Below are 19,441 nucleotides of genomic sequence, written 5' to 3'. Positions count from 1 at the left end.
ACTGGGAAGAAGGTTAGGAAGGGTTTGAGGGAGTTGTGGCAGCTGTTCTCATTTCCCTGCTCTGCCAGGCTTTCAGCTGGGGGTGTTTTTGTGTGTGAGATGCCCCAGCCCTGCCTTTGCAGGCTTTGACCCAGCCAGGCTATAACCTCTGGAGCTGAAAATGAAATAATTATTGATCTGAGAAGAGTCTGGAACCAACTGTGCTGGTCTGAATCGAGCTGTTCTGGGCAGCCCTGGAAGAAGAGCATCAAACTGTTCAGGAGCCAAGAGCAAAGCAGCAGCGAGGCACAGCAGAGCTGCCCGTGGCAGGTATTAAATGGGGCACTTCCAGGGGATGGGAGCTGCACAGCAGAGCAGGAGAGCCCCCCACGCACAGCCCGGCCTCGGAGCCCTCCGTGCCTCTGACCTCCTGCCGTGCCAGCCTTTGCCTCCCAAGCAGCTGGGGCTGTTAAGAACCATTTCCAGTTCCACACAAGGTGGATCGGGTGACTCTCACTTTATCACCCCCCGAGGCCACCTCAAGGACAAAGGAAAGGGATACACCCACAACTAATGTTTGGCTATGGGAAGGATGGCCCGGGCTCATGGGACCCTGGGCCCCTCTGCTGCCATCCACCCTCGTTTTCCTGTCCCACGGTCCAGCCCTTCCTCAGGCAGCCGTTCCTTGGGGAAAACACGGTGGGTTTGGGGTTTCACAGCCTCTGGAGACAAACATTCCCAGTTTGTGTTCCTTTCTTGTCCCCTCAGCCCACACTTGCAGAAAGGCCGTGCTGTGGGCAGAGCTCTTGCATGCCACAGTTAAGAGTCAGAAAATCCTGAATCCTTGTGAGAAGATGGAAGTGTTGTTGCTTTATAAGGAACTGTTACAGTGTAGGGAAACCAAACCAATATCCTTCTAGTTCCTACTCCAGAGCCCCTTTTCCATTCCCTCTGAGCTGCCAGGGGGGCAGTGTTGCCTGGGGGTATTTTTTCCACAACAAACAAGCCTGGAAAGAAGTGCACAAATACACTGAGCTTGTGTTCCTGCAGTGCCAGGGCTCAGGACTGGCCCAGCTGGAAGTTCCCAGAACAGCTGATTCACACACTGAGGCCGAGGGCAGTGACAGCCTGGAATGTGACAGGGGAAGCCTTTAAACAAGGGGGGGCTTCTTTTATATTTATATATAGATACAGAAAAAAAAGGGTAGACTGACTCCTAATTAAACTATACAACCCTAAATTGCTTTATGATTTATTTTCTTCCTCCATGCTTTGTTATGTTTATAATTACTCAATCAATTTGTATTTTCTGAATTATTGGCTTTGGAGGCTGAGCTGTGCCCGGGGAGAAATTGCAGAGTTGAGTTCAGTTTACATCTGCAAATTGCTGTGCAGTTTAATAAGGGGTTTGGGTATTTTCAAACTGCACTGCAGCACCTCAGCTTTTATTGCAGTAGAACCAAAAGTTTTGACTTTTCAGTCCTGTTAAAGAGATCTGCAGCAGTTTTAGAGCCCCCAGCAAAGGGGGACAGTGACTGATGCCACACACCAGGTTTGTGCCATAAAGCAGTTCAGCAGCACAACTTCAGTGCTGAATAAACACAAGTTTACACTTTACCTGCACTACTTCCTTGGGCTTTTTAAGCTGGGAAAGGAGAAAACTTCATGCTGCTTTTGCTAATACAGTATTTTGGCATTAATTCAAAATTTGGTCCTTTATTAAGCATTTTAGGTTTACAAATGGTAACAAAAGTATAACACTTCCAAAGAAAACAAATCCCATTCCCAATGCTCTTCAAAATATTTCTCCTTTAAAACAGTCTTTGATTGTTTTGCGTTTAAATAAACAAAAGGTTTTTCCTGGCTTTCCTCGGGTTGTGTCCATCACCCACAGGCTCCTCTGCAGTGCTGGCACTCTCACTGAGCCCCCTCAGTCCTGCAGCTCCAGCTCCATTAACTGATTTTCTTCTGCCCTCTACTCTTGGGGTCCCAGAGCATCACGACATTGAAGTACAGCAGGAAGAGCAGGAAGTGCAGGCAGGACACCACGGCCACGGCCAGGGGGAAGAGGTCGGGCAGGCGCGGGGGAGGAGGCACGGCAGCGCTGAGCGCCGACAGCGCTCCCATCAGGGCCACGGACAGCAGGAACTGCAACACAACAGCGAGGGAGCCACGGAGCACCTCGGGCAGCTCGGCTGCCACCCCGCTGCTGGGGCTCTGCAGTGGCACTGAAAGGGACAGCCCCCCCTGCACCGGTGCTTCAGTGCTGGGAAAAGCTGCAGGGAAGAGGCAAAGAAATCAAATTTGCTTACCAGGCTCCTGACAATCCTGGGAAAGGACTTAACCCAGGACACATAGCCCTTGAGGGACAGGAAAAAGGCCTTGAGCTGTAGGTCCTCAGCTGAGGTCTTCTCCAGGATGGAGAAGGAGGCCAGGCACACGGCCAGGAAGGCGGGCGTGGTGACGGCGTAGGGCAGCAGCAGCTCATCCTTCAGCAGCAGGGGCAGCAGGCTGGTGGGACAGCAGGGAACACCAGTAAAGATTTGATCCCTGTCACTGGGGCAGAACAGGCTTTGCATGGAATCACTGATGGGTTTGGGTTGGAAGAGACCTTAAAGCTCATCCTGACACCTCCCACTGTCCCAGGCTGCTCCAGCCTGGCCTTGGGCACTGCAGGGATCCAGGGGCAGCCACAGCAAATCTGGGCAGCTGTACCAGGGCCTGCCCACCCTGCCAGGGAACAATTCCTGCCCAACATCCCATCCAGCCCTGCCCCTGGCAGTGGGAGCCATTCCCTGTGTCCTGTCCCTCCATCCCTTGTCCCCAGTCCCTCTCCAGCTCTGTTAACAGTTTTCCCAACTCACCTGAAAGTTGACACAAGTAGAAACCACGTGGCCATGAAGGGGATTTCATTTATGATTAAGCAGACTGGGCTAGAATGAGAGGAAGAAAAATAGAAATCAACCACTCCCATATCAAACAGCACTCCCAGTCCCTGTGGGTATCCCCAGGGAGCAGCAGTGCTGGTGACTGTCCCCACAGGCAGCACTGGAAGGACACACCAGCCTGGCTCTGCTCACACACCTTCATTTACAAGTGATGCAGAAAAACAAATGTGCAGAGTTGTTAAAATCTGATCTATTTGCAAGTGAAAGCAGCATGCAATAAGAAGATGAGGAAAAGATGAAATTTTATCCTTAGAAAAATTATTTACTTACACTGACACAAGAAGAATAGATTTTTCATGGACTTGAAAGGAGAACAGGAAAAATGACAAGGCACAGCTGACCTTAGGAGAGAGAGCAGAGAGGTGTCAGCCTGGGACTGCCAAGCAAAGCTCTGCTTTGGTGGCTGCAGGTGCAGGCTGAAACCAGCTGAGTTCTCCAGTTAACTGCTGCATTTCCTGCAGTGCAAACCCCAGAGCAGCTCCTGTGCCACCCTCACAAAGTTCCTTGTCTGGAACTTTATCCAGAATTAGCTACAAAGTCCTTCAGGTAGAGCCTTGCTCTTGCTCAGCTTCCCTGACAAGAGCAAGGAATCACAACATTCCCACACACAGGCACTGGCAAATCCCACTCCTGGTAAGAATTACCCCATTTTGGACAGGAAATTTTCTCCTCATCATGAGCAGCCAACAGAAAAAGTAAACAAGTTGTCTTTTTATTTCTCCCACCAAATAAAAACATGTCAAACCAACCAGTTCTTAGGATAAATGTTAGTTTTAGGTAATGTTGTAATAAAATTAAAATGAGAAACTCTTTTTAACTTTATTGTTGTAACTCTGAAGCTTGGGCCCAGCTCCATCTAATTCTGATTTCAAGGAGAACTCAGTTTTTGCACAGGAGTCATGGCAATGTGCTTCAATTCAATGATGTGACTAAGAGAAGGCAAACATTTTGGAAAACGGGATAATTTTATTTTGAAACCACTCATGAGCTCACAATGTCCATTTGGGGAATTTTTAATGGAATTTTGCAGCCAGTGAAGGAAGAAAAACTGGCACTTTGGAAGCCAAACAAAAAGAGGAGAAATCCCAATTCTATGTGAGGTTTAAACGTGTGTGGAATCTTCCAAAGGCTCTTCAGAGGAAGATAATAAAAATACAGAGTTAAATAAAGAAAACTGAGCTTAAGGAACAAGTCTGGGTTTAAGGGCCAGGTCAGAGCCCTGGATTTGAGACAGTAAAACACTTTCTAACCAATTCCTGCAGCATCTGATGGCTCCCACCCTCTGTGCCCTGCACAAGCACTGCTGGCTGCCCTCCAGTGCCCGTGGTGGGTACAGAAGAGGAGCAGTGAACAGCAAACACTCACCAAGGCAAACTTAAACCCTCGCAGGGAAGGCTGGACAGTGAGCTTGATACAGGCAGGGAGCAGGCTCAGGAATGTTACAGCAAAACTAAAGCATTGGGGAAGAAAAACAGTTTTAATACATGAGTGACTAGAGCCATTAACACTTCTCTCTGCAGAGCCAGACCTGAATTCTTCACTGAGGCAAGGAGAACTGGGAGCTTGACTATTAAGAGTGTTGAAAGATATTTGAATTCTTTGAATTTGAAAAACTTAACTCAGTTTTAACCAGGCAGCTTAAATCACTATATAAACAAGCAGGGAATTTTCTAGTCATAAATATTCTCAGTATTTCTCCAACATGACTTGGCAGAAAAATAGGGTATAGGAAAGAATACAATTTAAGAAAATTTACTCCTCTTGCAAAAAATATTGCAGATAAATCCACCTAAGGCACTCCAGTTGTGTCTTACCTGAGTTTTAGCTGAGTTCGAGGAGATATTACATTCTTTATCTTTATAAGGACACTTAGACTGCACCAAATATTGGCTACTTTATCCTGGAAGGAAATGAAAAGGCAATCAGTGATAATTATATCTAATTACACTCAGGTTTGTGGGAGCAATGGGGTTTGGGAGGTGGGGATTGTTGGGTTTCTGCCATGAGAGTGCAAGGAACACTTGCAGGAGTACATCACATTCTCAGATGTACTGGGGATGATTGTGCTCTTCAAAAATGGAAATTTTCAAGAGACCCAATTAAAACAGGCTCTAAAATAAGTGAGAAATAATTCTTCAGCACCAGAGACAACAACTTAACCCATGAGAGCAGACATTTTGTGGAGTAAGGCTGTGAGACTGTCCCTGGGTAAACCCTGGCCCGTGTGGATCCTTTCTCCCTCTGTGCTGTTCCCTCCCTACCTGCCCCGCTCGCTGCCCGCTAGCACTGACAGAGTTAACCCCAATAAATCAACAACTCTAAAGACATTAGCACTTGTGCTAGGATCGCTTTCAAAATTAGATTTGTAACTGCAGCTCTCCTGCTGGTGAAACTCATCCCCAGACAGCTGCTGGAGGCACAGCTGTGTGGACACAACTCCCAGCAGCAACTGAGCCCCCGGGTCCCGCTGGCAGCGCCCGGAATCTGCCGGGGATTGCGGGGAGCACGGCCCTGGCAGCGCCAGCACCTCCTCAGCCACCAGCAAGTGTTCCCGGGCTGCAAATGGGAACTGGCACACCCTGGCTGCAAATGGGAGCTGCACACAACCTGTCACACCCCAGGCCAAGTTACTGAGCGCTGCTTACGTGGACAAATTCTCATTTTATCTCCATCAGCATCCAGCAAGTCGCTGCCCTGAGCGGCTCAGAAAATATTCGGGCTAATATTAGACTAAAATCCTCCAGCTCTTTCAGACTCGTTGCTTATTGTCATTTTCTTTTGAAACCTGGTACTCAATAAAAGGTGTGCTGAGCAAAACGATTCCTTTATAAATTCCAAATAATTCTCAAGGAAAAGGGTCATTGGTTTTTTTGAGGTTGCTTGGTGTTTGTTGGGGTTTTTTAAATAAGCCAGCAGAGAATACACTAAGAACACCTCCACTGCCTTTGGTACATCAGCACTAACTTTTGGGAGGAAAAAGTGTCAGTTGTGATATTATTTACATCTGAAAAAGTTTAAAAGAATAATTAAGATTAATCAAACTACATGAGAACTTGCTTTAATTCCTTGTGAAAACCTGGAAATTCAAAGCTTCATTTTCTAGGTTAAGCCTGAAATTGAGAATCTGCTGTCAAAAGTGTAATATTGACTCATGCCCCAATTAAAACAGCAGCAGCTCCCTGTGACCTGGGAATCCTTTCTTTTATCCCAAATTCCTGTGGCATTGCCATTTGGACATGGGAATCCTTTCTTTTATCCCAAATTCCTGTGGCATTGCCATTTCGACATGGGAACCCTTTCCTTTATCCCAAATTCCTGTGGCATTGCCATTCAGTATGAGGAATTGAGTGACTGGATTAAGGCTCGGCACCTTCAGCATGGGCATGTCCACACCATGAGCCAAACCAAAAGCAGAAGTGGCCTAAAACTTTTGGAAAATATTGTGGAAACTGCACAAGGTGAGTCAAAAAGGAAGTTCTAGGCTGTATCTAAAACACCATAAAAAAACTATTTTTTTTAAATAATCCCATTGAAAAGAGGGGACAGAACCCAAGAGGCTGAAGCCATTGACTTTCAAGGTGACATCTTGTGACACTGTCAATTACTATGGAATCTATTTCAATGGAAAAATGTATGGATTGAAGTATGGGTTTGATGATGGGATAAGTGTTGTCTCCTGGTATAATATCCTGGAAGATGCCAGCTGAGCTGGGGTTAGACACTGGATTAAATAACTGGCAAGAAAGGACTGCTGAAGAAGCCGTCTCGAGTTACTCGCCCTGCGCTTGTCTCCCCCATGAAATCCTAAAGGTCAGCCTGAAGGTTCCTCCAGGGATCTAAGAATACAGGACAGGGCAGTGGGTGGGAGAAGAAAACATGCATGCCTCAAACAAGCCTCTGTCAATGGGAAAGAGTCTTCTGAGTACTTGCATGATTTGTTCCACGTCGGTGCCGAACGGGAGCCAGCAGGCAGCGAAGGACACCAGCACTGTCCCTGCCAGTTTGGCCAAGAGCACCAACCTGCAACAGCACAGCACATCAGCACAGCAGGGATGGGCAAAACCCTGCAGGACAGCAGCACCTCCCACAGCTCATTCCCACAGAAACGAACCCAGGAATGCCCACAGAAATGAACCCAGGAATGCCCACCTGCACACAAGGACAACCCCACTCCCCATTCCCCAGGCTGATTCCTGGGGAGGCTAAAACACTTTAAATCCACTTACCCCTTTCCTTTCAGTCCCTTCTTGAAGCACTTGCCAAGTAAATAGCAAAAAAAGGGCAGGGAATGGTAGAGCTCCATTTGCTTATAATTTAAGGCCAAGCAAAATGCCACAGAGCCCAGGAGGTCCCAGTCATGGGACAAACAAAGGACAGCCCACAGGGCCAAGCCAAGGCTCACTGAGTTGTATATGGTTTTTTATGTCAAGGACAAGATACACATCTCACTTTTGGAAGGCAGCAATTAATGCCCTGGGGGAAAGCAGAAATAGTTTGTAAAATGAGTTTTGCCAAGTTAGCTTTAAGAACATGTTGCCAGTTGTGACCATGTTGCCCCCAAAGATAAAAGAATTACTTCCATTGAAAGTGTCATTTTTAGATTTCCAAAGTTTGACTCAGAGCTTGCCCAGGCAAATCTGAGGGCAAATTCTGTGTGTGTTAATTACACATGTAATTACACATGCATCCAGCCAAGCCAGCTATGGTGGCAGTGACAGTTCTCTGCAACAAGCAACATTTCCTTCTTGGTATTCACATGAGTAATGATAAAGCTCTCACAAGCTTTCCCTGACTGCTAGTTGCTAAAAACAATGTTACTGCCTTGTGACTTTGAAAAGAGCTTCCCAGGCTCAGATTTTGAATAGACTAAGCTACACTTACTATTAAACTGCAACAAAGTTTTGCAATTTTTGTAAACTGTAACAAAAGCTTTGGTTTAACTTGTTTTCTGAAAAACTTTGAAAAAACAGTAAACACAGAATCCCAGACTGGTTTGAATGGGAAAGGACCTTAAAGCCCATCCAGTGCCACCCCTACCATGGCAGGGACACTGACACTGTCCCAGAGTGCTCCAGCCTGGCCTTGGGCACTGCCAGGGGCAGCCACAGCTCCCCTGGGCACCCTGTGCCAGGGCCTGCCCACCCTCCCAGGGAGGAATTTCTCCCTAATATCCAATCCCAACCCACCCTCTGGCAGTGGGAAGCCATTCCCTCCTGTCCTGTCACTCCATCCCTTGTAAACAGTCCCTTGTATTTCTTGTATTGTCAGAAATGTCACAATATTTTGTTTTCCCTCTGTCAAGCTAAGCAGCTGTGACAACACATCCAGCTTGCCCACGGAGCTCTCAGCCCACTCACATTTCCCACTCCCCATCACCAGGTGCATTTGACACCTCATTGATTTCACATCAGCAAACTCACACCGAGGCCCTGATCGTGCAGCAGCTCAGGGAAAGCAATCCCTGCCTTGCTGGGGCTGCTCAGAGGGTGGCATTGCCCACAGCACCGTGGCAGGGCTGGCACAGAAACCTGCAGGAAATCAGGAAATCCCTGCCTCAGCAGCAGTGCTGCACCTCCAGCACGGGATGAGCTGACAGCACTGGGCTGCCCCTGTACAAAACCAGTATAACAGCAGGACTGGCATCAAAGAGCCCCTGTGCAGGCAGCCCTGAACTCACCTCCCTGAGCCGGGCAGCCAAGGCACAAGGGGAGGCTGCACACAGCTCCACCTGCCACTGCTCTGCCAGCCTGGGAAGATCTGAGGGCATTCCCTGTGCACACACAAATCACAGGAGCACAGCCCATCACTCTCCTCCCTGTCACAGCCCCACTGATGCTGCTGCAGTCAAGTGACTGACAGGGAGATCAGCTGGAGGCATGGCAAGAGTGATATTCACGTTGGGATTGATTTGTGCCAATATCAATAATTTTTATCTCCAATATGTTTCAGACTTGCAGCTTCCTTTGAAATCTCTGTTTGGGGTGGGCAGAACCCCCCAGATGGCTCTGTACACCACAGCCACCCCCTGCTCAGCTAACAAGTGCTAAGGAGCAGTAATTCCAAAAACAGAATTCATTGCCATGCAGAACAAGGATACTGGAAGTGCCCATGGTCGATAAGGATGAGGCCTGGGTAAAGCAGGATGCAGAGAGCACTGGAAACCTGGCAAGAATCAAAAAGGAGAGGGGAAAAAGAATTAGTCCAAAATTAGACATTAGACAGAGGAACTACTCCAGTACAAAAATGTGCCCCTCCATGGTGCATCCTATAGGTAGGAATCTTATTCTCTACAAGTCATCATTTGCCATTAATAAAAAAGGATAAAGATTTGCCATAAATTAGAAAATATTGAATATTGCCTGCCCTTTACAACAGCTCAAAGATCACCTACACGTATGGTAAATCACTCCAAAAATCAGCTGACTTGTTATTCCAAAATCTACTGTAAGGAGTATTCAAGACAAAGCACAAATCTCCCCCACCCCACCACACATATTTTTTTGGGTTTTCTTTTACTACTCAAGTAATAAATTAATGGAAAATCTTGTAATTAAAAGCATTCAAATAACTGCTGTAAGATAAAAAAGAAAGACTTTTTAAATGTTTTAAAGTGAAAAGCTTATAATATAAGCTATAGTGGTTGCCATCAGTTTTACAGTGAAGCCATCAGGGTGTTCTAGGTGTAAATTAAGTCTGTGTTACACTTCTACTCTGTTGCAACAGTGTTTTCTTTGTTTAATTTACACACACCAGGTACTTGCCTTTTTTTTAGCAGATGTTTCTTTCAAGGAAAAACAATATAAAATAACTGCAGGGATATAAACCAGCAGATCAGCAACAAACACTGAAAAATAAAGATTAACTTTCCATTAGAATCCTCCCACAAGGAGGAGGCAAGGAAAAAACACAGGCAAATAAACATCAAAATATCAGAAATAAACCGGGCAGTTCCACTTCAAAGGACAAAAAGAACCAGGTCTACAGAATTTGATCTTGTTAATGTTTCTCAGGCTCATTTCTGATGTCCCCAAGCTGCTGCTGCCACGTGTTCAGCTGTCCTGGCTGCTGGCACAGCCTCAGTCACTCTCTAGTTCCTGACATGCCACAGGCAGGGCAGGCATTCGGGAATGGCCCCGAGGAACCAGCCCTGCTGCACCCAGGTTGTGGGGCAGCACTGAGAGCCCGGGGCAGGGAATAAACCCCAGATTATCCCAGTCTCTGTGGGAATTACCACTGATGGGGACAAAGGCACTGAGAGCAGGGATTTGGCTTTCAGCACCTGCCCACAGCAGGCATTTGTGAGAGGGGACAAGAAACAGAGCCAGCAGGGTCCCCTGCCCAGGGAATGCACAGCAGGTGAATTCTTCTTGAATTGTCATAAAAACCTCAGATTATTTCCACAAACCACTTTCAGCAAATGTGCAGTGGCTCCAAGAGGGAAACAAGCTGTTTAAACATTTCAGTTATCCAGGGGTGAATGGTTTTGCCAGCTTAAGCCACAACTAAACAAATATAACCAAGGTGTTAGCAAAACAAATACACTGAAGCTTAAAATAAAGCTGCCATTGACTATCCTGAATTATTTTAATGCACTCCTCTAATGGCCCCTGTTAAAAAGGGTTTATCAGCTCTCCAGATCCATCAGTGTAGTGTCAAGTGAGTTGATTTCAAAATTAATAAAGACCATTTCAAGGGTAATTAAATACTAGTGATTTTTATTTTTTTTTCAATTCAATCAATTGCCAGAGAGCAGACTGAGAGGTTTGTGAGGTACAGAAAAGCTATTGATGAACAACAAATTCTGCTGCTGCAATCAAAAAGCATTTTGTGTTAGAAAATGCGAAAGGCATTTCAAATGAAAAAATAGTAACAAGAAAAAAGAGTTCACTGGCCACATTGTTTGCTGTCCTGCTGCTGCAGCTACTAAATTATGGTACAAATCTTCTGCATTTGTTTGCAGTTCAAAATAATCAAATGGTGGAAGACAAATTTAGAATACAAGTAGTAAAATAAATTTTTACTTTTTTTCTCACAGTAAAAATATCAAATATCTCTGCCTTTGAGATCAGCTCCTAATGAAGATCTCTGATACCTCCAGATATTAAGTCAGGAAAAGCCAGGCTATATGTAAAATAATTTTACAATAAAAATCAAGTTAAGCTACAAATAAAAGACTATTTATCAGAATAGAAGGGAAAACAAGAATAGTTTTCAAAATTAAAAAGTGGGTCTAAGCTATGAAGAGTAGTTGTGTTTTAGAGTTTTAAATTAATTACTTGGGTTGAAAACTTGTTTCTATATTTTATATTTATCAGGTCACAGATGATGGCAGAAGAGGAAATAATGCAAGAATTTGGCTCAGAAATGGACCTGCAAATGGACCCAATTAAAAATCTGAGAATAAAGCAGTAAAGAGAGAGAAGCTGAAAATTAAACATGCTGAATTAGTAAGCAAGACAAATGTGCAGGATGATCCCAAGGAATATCATCTCCCTACCTGTTGTACGCATAAATAACTTATGGGGCTGGCTCTCGTAGCCCCGAGATGTGTGCAGAGCAACCCAATCAGGATTTATTAACTTTGCACTGTAAAACAAAGTACAGACACATCAAAATGCAGACAGTTCTCATTTCCCTTTACACTCCTTGCAGCAATAAAGATGACACAGACATGAGCAGATTCCAAGAATTAAGATGAATGAGAAGAAATATTTCAGAGAGCAATAGTGATCAATGAAAGCTTTCCTCACCACTAGATCAGTTTACACTATAGACTGTTTCACAATTAAAAAAAAATAACCTTTGGAAACAGTAAAAATGGAATACAATATTTATTAGGACAAGATAACCACCTCCAGTCTGGTTCCAGGGACTTTAAAAAAAAACAATTGTAAATACCTTTCATGCTTAAGTATTAAATATAAACCATTTACAGTTCACATAGATGCCCCACATAGCTGTGCCTGTGCACTTTAACCTACATTCTTATTCCATAAGTCTCATTCCAACAGCAGCAAAGCCCTTGTGGAAAAAGTATTCCAATAACAGAATTCTATTTACATGATATGCACTCATCAAATGTCACTTGGGCTCTGCACACACGAGAGCTTTCCCAGGCAATGCCCCCTGTTCCTGCAGCACTGTCCCCTGGGCATCCCACATCCAGCAGTGGTTTGTAGGGAAAGCTGAATATCCAGAGAGAAAAATGTAACACAGGATGTCAAACACTGAACTTACATGTAGGCACACACAAAACTGTGATAGGCAGTGAGAGGTGGGTAATCCAGGCCCCAGTACAGCAGGTTGTTGTCACTTGTATTGAAGTACCTAAAATAAATAAAATTTAATTTAAAGACTGCATTTCCAGCTTGGTTTTATCCAAGGAAAAGACTGAATACTAAATGCATTCCAAATCCCAAATAGAAGGTGGCAACATCTATACCTGCCTAATTTTACTGCACATTTAAAAAGTCTCAAGCAACAAAACAACAGCAAAAAAGTGATGCAGAATTCACATATTTGTGTTTGGGGAAAAAGCTGCTAAAGCTCACTTCAGTGGAGAGAAAAACTCCTTGCTCTACCTCCAAACCCAGGAGGGCCATGTGAAAGGAAGGAAAAGGATTTTCCCATTTGGGATTATGTGGTGTGAGGATTTCTGTGGCAGCAGTCACAACGAAGTCAGCTCTCCCAAATGAGATCAGAGGGGTTTGTCCAGGAGAAGTCCCAGCCCCTTCCCACCTCCCACTGAAACACTGCCTGCCTGCTCCCACTGCCACGGGGCAGGCTCCTGGCTCTTCCACTTCCTCTCCTCAAATGCAGCCAATTTTTGACATTTATAATAGTAAATGATATTTCTTGAATTCTTTATGAGCTGCCTGAAGTGTCTTCTGAACAGATGATAAATCACATTTCTTTGAGTTGCATCTCTGCCTCTTATCCTCCAATTCAAGATTGCTCCTGCCAAGGCAGTGCAGATTCTTCATGCAGGATGTCACAGTTTGCAACTTTCAGGGCACTTGCCAGTTTTAGGGGTTTCTTTTTTCATTTTACCTTCCATAAAGTTTTCAATTAAAAAAAATAAAAACAACTAATATATCCAGTGATATTTAGTAAGGAAGCTTTCAGAGTTTTAATTAAGAGTAGAATCAAAAAGGATATTTCTAAAGGACTTCACAGAATAATATAAACTAGAAATATTTAAATCCTAGAATGTAATCCCTTGCACATCAGCCAAGATGTGCTGTTCCAAACACCCAATTTGCTCTATTAAAGATTCAATTCCCCAGCAGACCCAACCCAAAAACCCCTTCAATTATCAATGTAAAACTACATCAATTACAGAACCAGAGAGCAAATACAAGGCCAAGGTGCCCACCTGGCAGCCCCTCAGGCAAAGCCAGCCTGCAGCAGGGTCTGATCTGGCCCCTGGGACTGCCTGGGGATATTGGCTGCTCTAACTCCTCATTTTAAGGAGATACAGCTCAGTGTAGCAGAGTGGATCAAAGCTGCCAACTCCATTATTATGTAACACCTCTGATCCCAACTCTGGCACGGTCAGGGTTTGGATATCCCACGAAAAAAAGTTCCTATATTCTCATTTTTGTCCAACAGGATGATCTGAGGTCACTACACAGAGCCATCTGCAGAGTTCACATGTATTTACAGAACACAACTGGTCTGTTCTCCAACAGATAGCCACAGAAAAATTACACCATGCACCCAAAACAGCCCTGTCCTTGCTGGAAGATGAGCTGGAATTCCAACAAAATCCAATTTGAGTTGTAGCACATATATGGACTAAATTTTTACTCTAAAGAATATTAGGAATAATGGAAAACCAAATAAAAATCTTTAGAATAATTCTCCCCCTGTTTTACATGATCTGCACAAACAAAGCTCACTCCACTTAAATCTAGGATCCAGAATTCCCACATTGAAGAATCCCATGGATCATGGAAGCAAACAATGAACTCAGAGGCGTCAAACACGAGCAGTTCTCCCCCCATTCTCCCTTTGTAAGCAGCACCTACCACTGCCTGATGGGGAGGTTGTAGGTGATCTCCTGCCAGTGCCTCTGAGCCTCGTAGTCTCCATACATGGGTGGTTTTCCTGCCCCTAAAAGGAGAGGACACAGCATTCAGGACATTATTTGGTTTATAGATTGCTTTCCCCCAGTTAGGTATTGCATAGTAATTACTAATTTTATTCTCCATCCCTCTATATTGAGAGCAAATAGAGACCTCATCATGCAGTCTAACAGAGAGAAAAAAAAAAAAGATGTGTGTTCTTTTGGCTTTCTGGAGATTTCTGCAATGAGCATTTATCAAGATACTCTGCTGTGAAGAACTGCTTCCTCATCTGACAAAAAAAATCATTTCCAAGTGCAGATGAAAAATGTGGTACTTTCCCTGAACTAGGAAAATGCACATAATGGACATGTTACAGTGATTCTGTGGGAGTTGCTGCACTCCTTGGTGTGTGATAATTGTCAATATTCTCACTTGTTTCAGCCATGCCATGGTACCTGACTATTCATATCATTATAATACCATTATTTGCTATTTTCAGGGAAAAGAAAGATTCATCGTTGCAAATACTTCAGATGTCAAATACTCTCCTTGATGGAAGCCTAACTGTGATAATGGCAGCATGCAAAGCATCTTCCCAGAGTTTATTTACTTCTATTAACCTGCTCATTGAGACCAGAAACCAGACTGATTGTGCTCCCACTGAAATATTGACATGAGCCAGACAGAGATTTAAGAGGTTCTTTAAAATATAGGAAAGCCATCTGTGCTTTTACCATGATCTATGTTTGTGGGAATCCCACCAGCTCAGCAATGTGCAATTTATTCCCAGAAAGTGCAAAGGACCTCTCATGTCTGCTAATTCCTTCCTGGGGATGGAGAGAGCAGATTATCTCCACTCTCACACATTCAGATTAAAGTTTCCCAAATAACTGAGGTCACTGGAGCTTCATCAGTGGCAATTCTGCAGCTCTAAGATCAGTGAAACAAAGAATATGCCACTGGATACACTGTATTACTGAAACACAGAATAGGTATTTGAATCACTGAAATACAAAATAGACCTTACCCAAATTTTAGAGCATTTGCGTGCGTATCAATTTCTCAATCTTGAGAAAAAAAAAGGATGAAAATAATTAATTGGCTTCAGAATGATCAAAAGTTTAATCCAAAGGTTTGATTATTAAAAGCCAATTACCAATCAGTTAGTTTGACAATGCACATTTAGCTTCCATCTACAGAAAGCAGCAAGTACACAGACAAACCTAGTTAAAAATTAATAAAACTGGAATGTTTTATTTTAAAAGGCTCACAAATACCTTAAAAGTAGTGATCTTATTCAGTTGTATTGTTAACCTGGGAACAGATTTTTTTTTAAAGGGTTTGAAGCTGCCTCCCCATACCTGTTTTTAGCAGGAGTTTGGACATGCATTCAAAAATCAGACATTAACCTATGAAACCAAATTTTTCCTCAGTAATTCCCCAAGACCAGGCCATCACTAAAGGTAACTTTTCAAAACCAGGTATTAGTTTCTGCTTCTTCACTGAATTCCAGAGGCAGATCCAAAATGATGGCAAGGAACAGGGTGGGAATGAGACAGAGATCCAAGGGTAACAGTAAATGAGGGTGGAATTAAAAGTTTATCACATCTGCAGGAAGACAAAGAGGAAAAAATAATCCCAGTGGATTTATGTGCTTGACAGCTCTAACACTGGGGTTTGCCTTTTTACAGCCAGCCAATGCTCAAAGTTAAGCTTCAATAATTTGCTGGACTGGATCAGATTCAGCTTTTCCTATTCCAAAAGCAGTTATATCAGCACTGGGGAGGAAATAAGATTTAAAATTTGTTATTTTAGCTCAGGCTTTATTTTAGACTCTCTTCCACAGTCTTGATTGGGATGAAATTAAATCAACTTACAAAAATCTAGTTAGCAACGGAATTCTAAATAAATCCTCTTGCACTGCAAGAGAAACTCAGTGTGTGCCTGAAGCCAGGGTGTTTCCTGCCTAGAAATGGGTAAAAAGCTCAGTCACCTACAGACCTCTCAGAAATGGCATTGTGAGAAAGCAAACTCAAACCAAAACAATTGGAAATGCAGTTCAGCTTCAAGCAAATTCTTCAAATAAAGGAAGCCCAGAATTACCAGTTAAAAATCACCAGAATGCTCCCGAGCAGCTCAGGGGATGGGGCTCCCCACTGCCTCAAAAAACCAACCAGAGTAGAATTGGACTTGTGATTCTTTGGGCTGATGAGGATTGGAAGTATTGGTTCATTTTTTATCTTTTTTAAATGTGCAGAGAGCAAGCCTTGTGCAAGTGTGGGAATGGAACTGGGAGGCTTGGAAAGGAACTTGCTAATTCTTTGCAAGCCTTCTGACACGAGGAGGAGAAAAACTCATCCATTACCAGAATGCAGTTCTGGCTCCTGCTGTAAACAAGCTTAAGGAGGTACAGCTACAGGGCAGAGTCATTGCTCACTCCATGTCACCTCTGCACTGTCTTCATTAGCACCAGCATTAGCTACACATAAGCTAAATAAAAATATAAATAATAAGGTCATATCTGCTACAGAATTTAGAAGACAATATGAGGCAAATGCACAAGTGGACTGCAATATTCTGCAAATAAAGGCACAGGGGAAAACAGCCAGATATTGATCCTAAAGCATTAATGATCATCAGCACTACGCAAAAAAAAAGTTAAGGTTGGTTTTTCCAGGGTTCTGCTCCAAACTGATGTTAATCATGGCACACTTCAAGAAATAAGAAAAAGGAATTCTTGGGGAAATCAAGAATAACAACAGTTGAAATAACACATTGCTTCCTATGTATGATTTTATATGAACACCAGTAAAATAAATAAGCAATAAAGCCCATTCATTCCCATTTGTGCCAAGCCCAGGCCCCCTCTCCCTGGGGCTGCTGCAGCCTGGGCAGTGCCTTACCTGAGTAGGAGCCCAGGGACACGGCCCAGCGCACGGTGAGCGCCAGCAGCACCGTCAGCGCCATCAGGCTCCACTTCTCCATGGCTGCCACCTGCTCCGGGCTCCTGGGGACACAGAGTGCCACTGTCACTGCACTGCCAGCTCCTGCGCCCAGCATTAACAACTCACTGCACTATAAACCTGGGCACACAGCAGGGTCACTGCCACAGCACTGCCAGCTCCTGTGCCAGCCTGCCCTGCTGAACATTAACAACTCACTGCATTATAAACCTGGGCACACAGAGTGTCACTGCCACAGCACTGCCAGCTCCTGTGCCAGCCTGCCCTGCTGAACATTAACAACTCACTGCATTATAAACCTGGGCACACAGAGTGTCACTGCCACTGCACTGCCAGCTCCTGTGCCCAGCATTCCCTACATTAACAACTCACTGGATTATTCACAAGCACAGCAGTTGAAAAGTGAGTCAGTGCCCCAGTGTTACATTAATGCCACTTCTTTCCTCAGCTAAGAGCACCACAGATTATGCAAAGTGCACACCTGGTTTATTTTAAACACTGCACTGCTGGTTTATTTTAAACAAAATAAAAGTTATTTAAAAGTTAATTGGTGTCAGGAGACATTATTCTTCATCCTTCCACCCCCAAAAAGCAACAGGGCTGATGTCCCATCAAGCTCATTTCACCACACTAAGGATCCTGTAAAAGTAAGAAATATTGTCAGGTCTGTCAAAATGAAGGCTGTGTGAATGAAACTCAGAAACCAAGAAACAGGAAGATTATTATGTTGCCTATGCAAAAAAATCTAAACTAACTATAAAATATGCAAATTTCAACCCAAAGAATCACAAAAAATTCAGTCTGAAGTAGGAAAAAAGTGAGGAAGAAACTACTCCAGTCTTGAAGGATACAGCTGCCACATATGTTCCTTGCAGAAAAGTCATCTTTTGATTTAAGTGAGTTTAATACACTTGTTACTGACCAAAACCAAAAATCCCATACAGCAGAAGCACTGAGCTGCTGTTTTAGTTACAAAATGCAACATCTAAGGCATGTTTAGATTATTCTTCTCCAATTCCAGCCATATGTATTTATTATTCACAGAAAGGTGTGACCCAACAAAACCACCAAGGGGAAAAAATAAGTTAATTAATTAATAATATAAATCTGTGGCAGCAGATCTCCATCTACAGGTAGGAAGGTGAACACTGATATTTGCATGTTTTCACCTGTGCCTAAGCTACACAGGAGGCACTTTTATCTAAAGAAAAGATACATCAATTCTGGGCATCCTGTGGATAACAATGTTGGGAATAATTTTTAGGGGATGATAAAGACAGTTTGGTCAATCCCAAAGTTTTCACCTTCCCCTGGATGTGCAACACCTGATCAGGCAATCTCAAGATCCTACCAGAAAGCATAAGGTGAAAATCACAGCTAAAAAAACCCCAAAAAACCCCAAAAAAACTGCTATCCTTCCACACTGCCTGCAATGAAGATTCAGGTAAATAGCACCAGCACAAACCACCCAGCCCTGGCCCAGGGAAGCTGACAGAACTCAGCCATAGATGCACGGGCCTGAATAGAACTTCTTTTAAAAGAGGCGTCAGCACTCATTTCAGCAGCTGTAAAACGCACACACTGAATGAAGGATTTCATTTGTTGCAGCAATACCTGTCCACAAGCCTGCTGTTTCCCTAATCCCTGTCAGGAGACGCCTTTATTCCTCCTCTCACCCCTCTGCTCTGCCCGGCCTCCTCAGAGCCCCCAGAGGCTCGCACCGGGCCGAGCTGCGAGCCCACCCGAGCTGGCCCGGTCACCAGCGGACCCTGCTGCCCCTCAGCGCCCCCAGAATCCCCGATCCGCTCTCCCTCACCCCCCTCAGCCTTGCAGCCCCCTCAGAATCCCCCACCCACTCTTCCTAACCCCCCTCAGCCTTGCAGCCCCCTCAGAATCCTCGACCCTCTCTTCCTCACCCCCTCAGCCTTTCAACCCCCCCAAGAATCCTCGAGCCGCTCTCCCTCACCCTCCAGAGCCTTGCAGCCCCCTCAGAATCCTCGACCTTCTCTTCGTCACCCCCCTCAGCCTTTTAACCCCCCAAAAATCCTCGACCCGCTCTTCCTCACCCCCCTCAGAATCCTCGACCCGCTCTTCCTCACTCCCCTAAGCCTTTCAGCCCCCTCAGCCCCCTCACAATTCTCGACCCGCTCTCTTTCAATCCCCCTCAGCCTTCCAGCCCCCTCAGAATCCTCGAGCCGCTCTCTCTCACCCCCCCCCCCCAGCCTTTCAGCCCCCTCAGCCCGCTAAGTCCTCAGCACCCGTAGCCGGCTCACCCCGCAGCCCCCTCAGCCCCTTGGCCGCCCTCAGCCTCGTCACTCCAAAGCCCCGTCACTCTCTCAGTCCCTCCGACCGCCATCACCCTCGCTATCCCACAGCCCCCTGGCCGCCCTCAGCCCCGTCACGGCACAGCTCCCTCACCTCCCCTCCCGGCTCAGCCCCCGCTCCGTCCCGCGCTCCCCTCAGCCGGTGCCGCTCGCGGGCT

General features: G+C 44.9%; 1 protein-coding gene across 2 annotated transcripts; it reads right to left on the bottom strand.

The window, feature by feature from the left end:
• Positions 1-1,667: 1,667 nt before the first annotated feature.
• On the bottom strand, positions 1,668-19,441 carry ALG6 (ALG6 alpha-1,3-glucosyltransferase). 2 transcript variants are annotated; one of them, XM_063166272.1, is made up of 15 exons: positions 19,378-19,441; positions 16,900-17,003; positions 13,958-14,042; positions 12,165-12,254; positions 11,425-11,513; positions 9,689-9,771; positions 9,025-9,089; positions 7,154-7,339; positions 6,854-6,947; positions 4,742-4,827; positions 4,293-4,377; positions 3,198-3,268; positions 2,844-2,912; positions 2,292-2,490; positions 1,668-2,127 (listed from the first exon to the last, which is right to left on the bottom strand). In XM_063166272.1, exons 2-15 carry the CDS (start codon positions 16,979-16,981, stop codon positions 1,933-1,935), a joined length of 1,479 nt encoding a protein of 492 aa, XP_063022342.1. In that variant the 5' UTR covers positions 16,982-17,003; positions 19,378-19,441; the 3' UTR covers positions 1,668-1,932. The 2 variants fall into 2 exon arrangements, with proteins under 2 accessions (XP_063022342.1, XP_063022341.1); XM_063166271.1 differs by having other exon boundaries at positions 6,812-6,947; positions 19,378-19,437.

Source organism: Melospiza melodia, chromosome 11 (assembly GCF_035770615.1).
Source record: "Melospiza melodia melodia isolate bMelMel2 chromosome 11, bMelMel2.pri, whole genome shotgun sequence".
NCBI lineage: Eukaryota > Metazoa > Chordata > Aves > Passeriformes > Passerellidae > Melospiza > Melospiza melodia.
This window is presented reverse-complemented; position numbering and strand designations above follow the sequence as displayed.

What these genes read in the sequence shown, in the direction of transcription:
- ALG6 (XM_063166271.1), bottom strand. Translation starts at nt 16,981, where the DNA reads ATGGAGAAGTGGAGCCTGATGGCGCTGACGGTGCTGCTGGCGCTCACC. An exon ending in AAACATCTGCTAAAAAAAAG is followed by an intron (nt 9,090 to 9,688) that starts GCAAGTACCTGG and finishes GATTCTTGCCAG; the next exon opens with GTTTCCAGTGCTCTCTGCAT. An exon ending in ATCGACCATGGGCACTTCCA is followed by an intron (nt 7,340 to 9,024) that starts GTATCCTTGTTC and finishes ATAAAAAACCAT; the next exon opens with ATACAACTCAGTGAGCCTTG.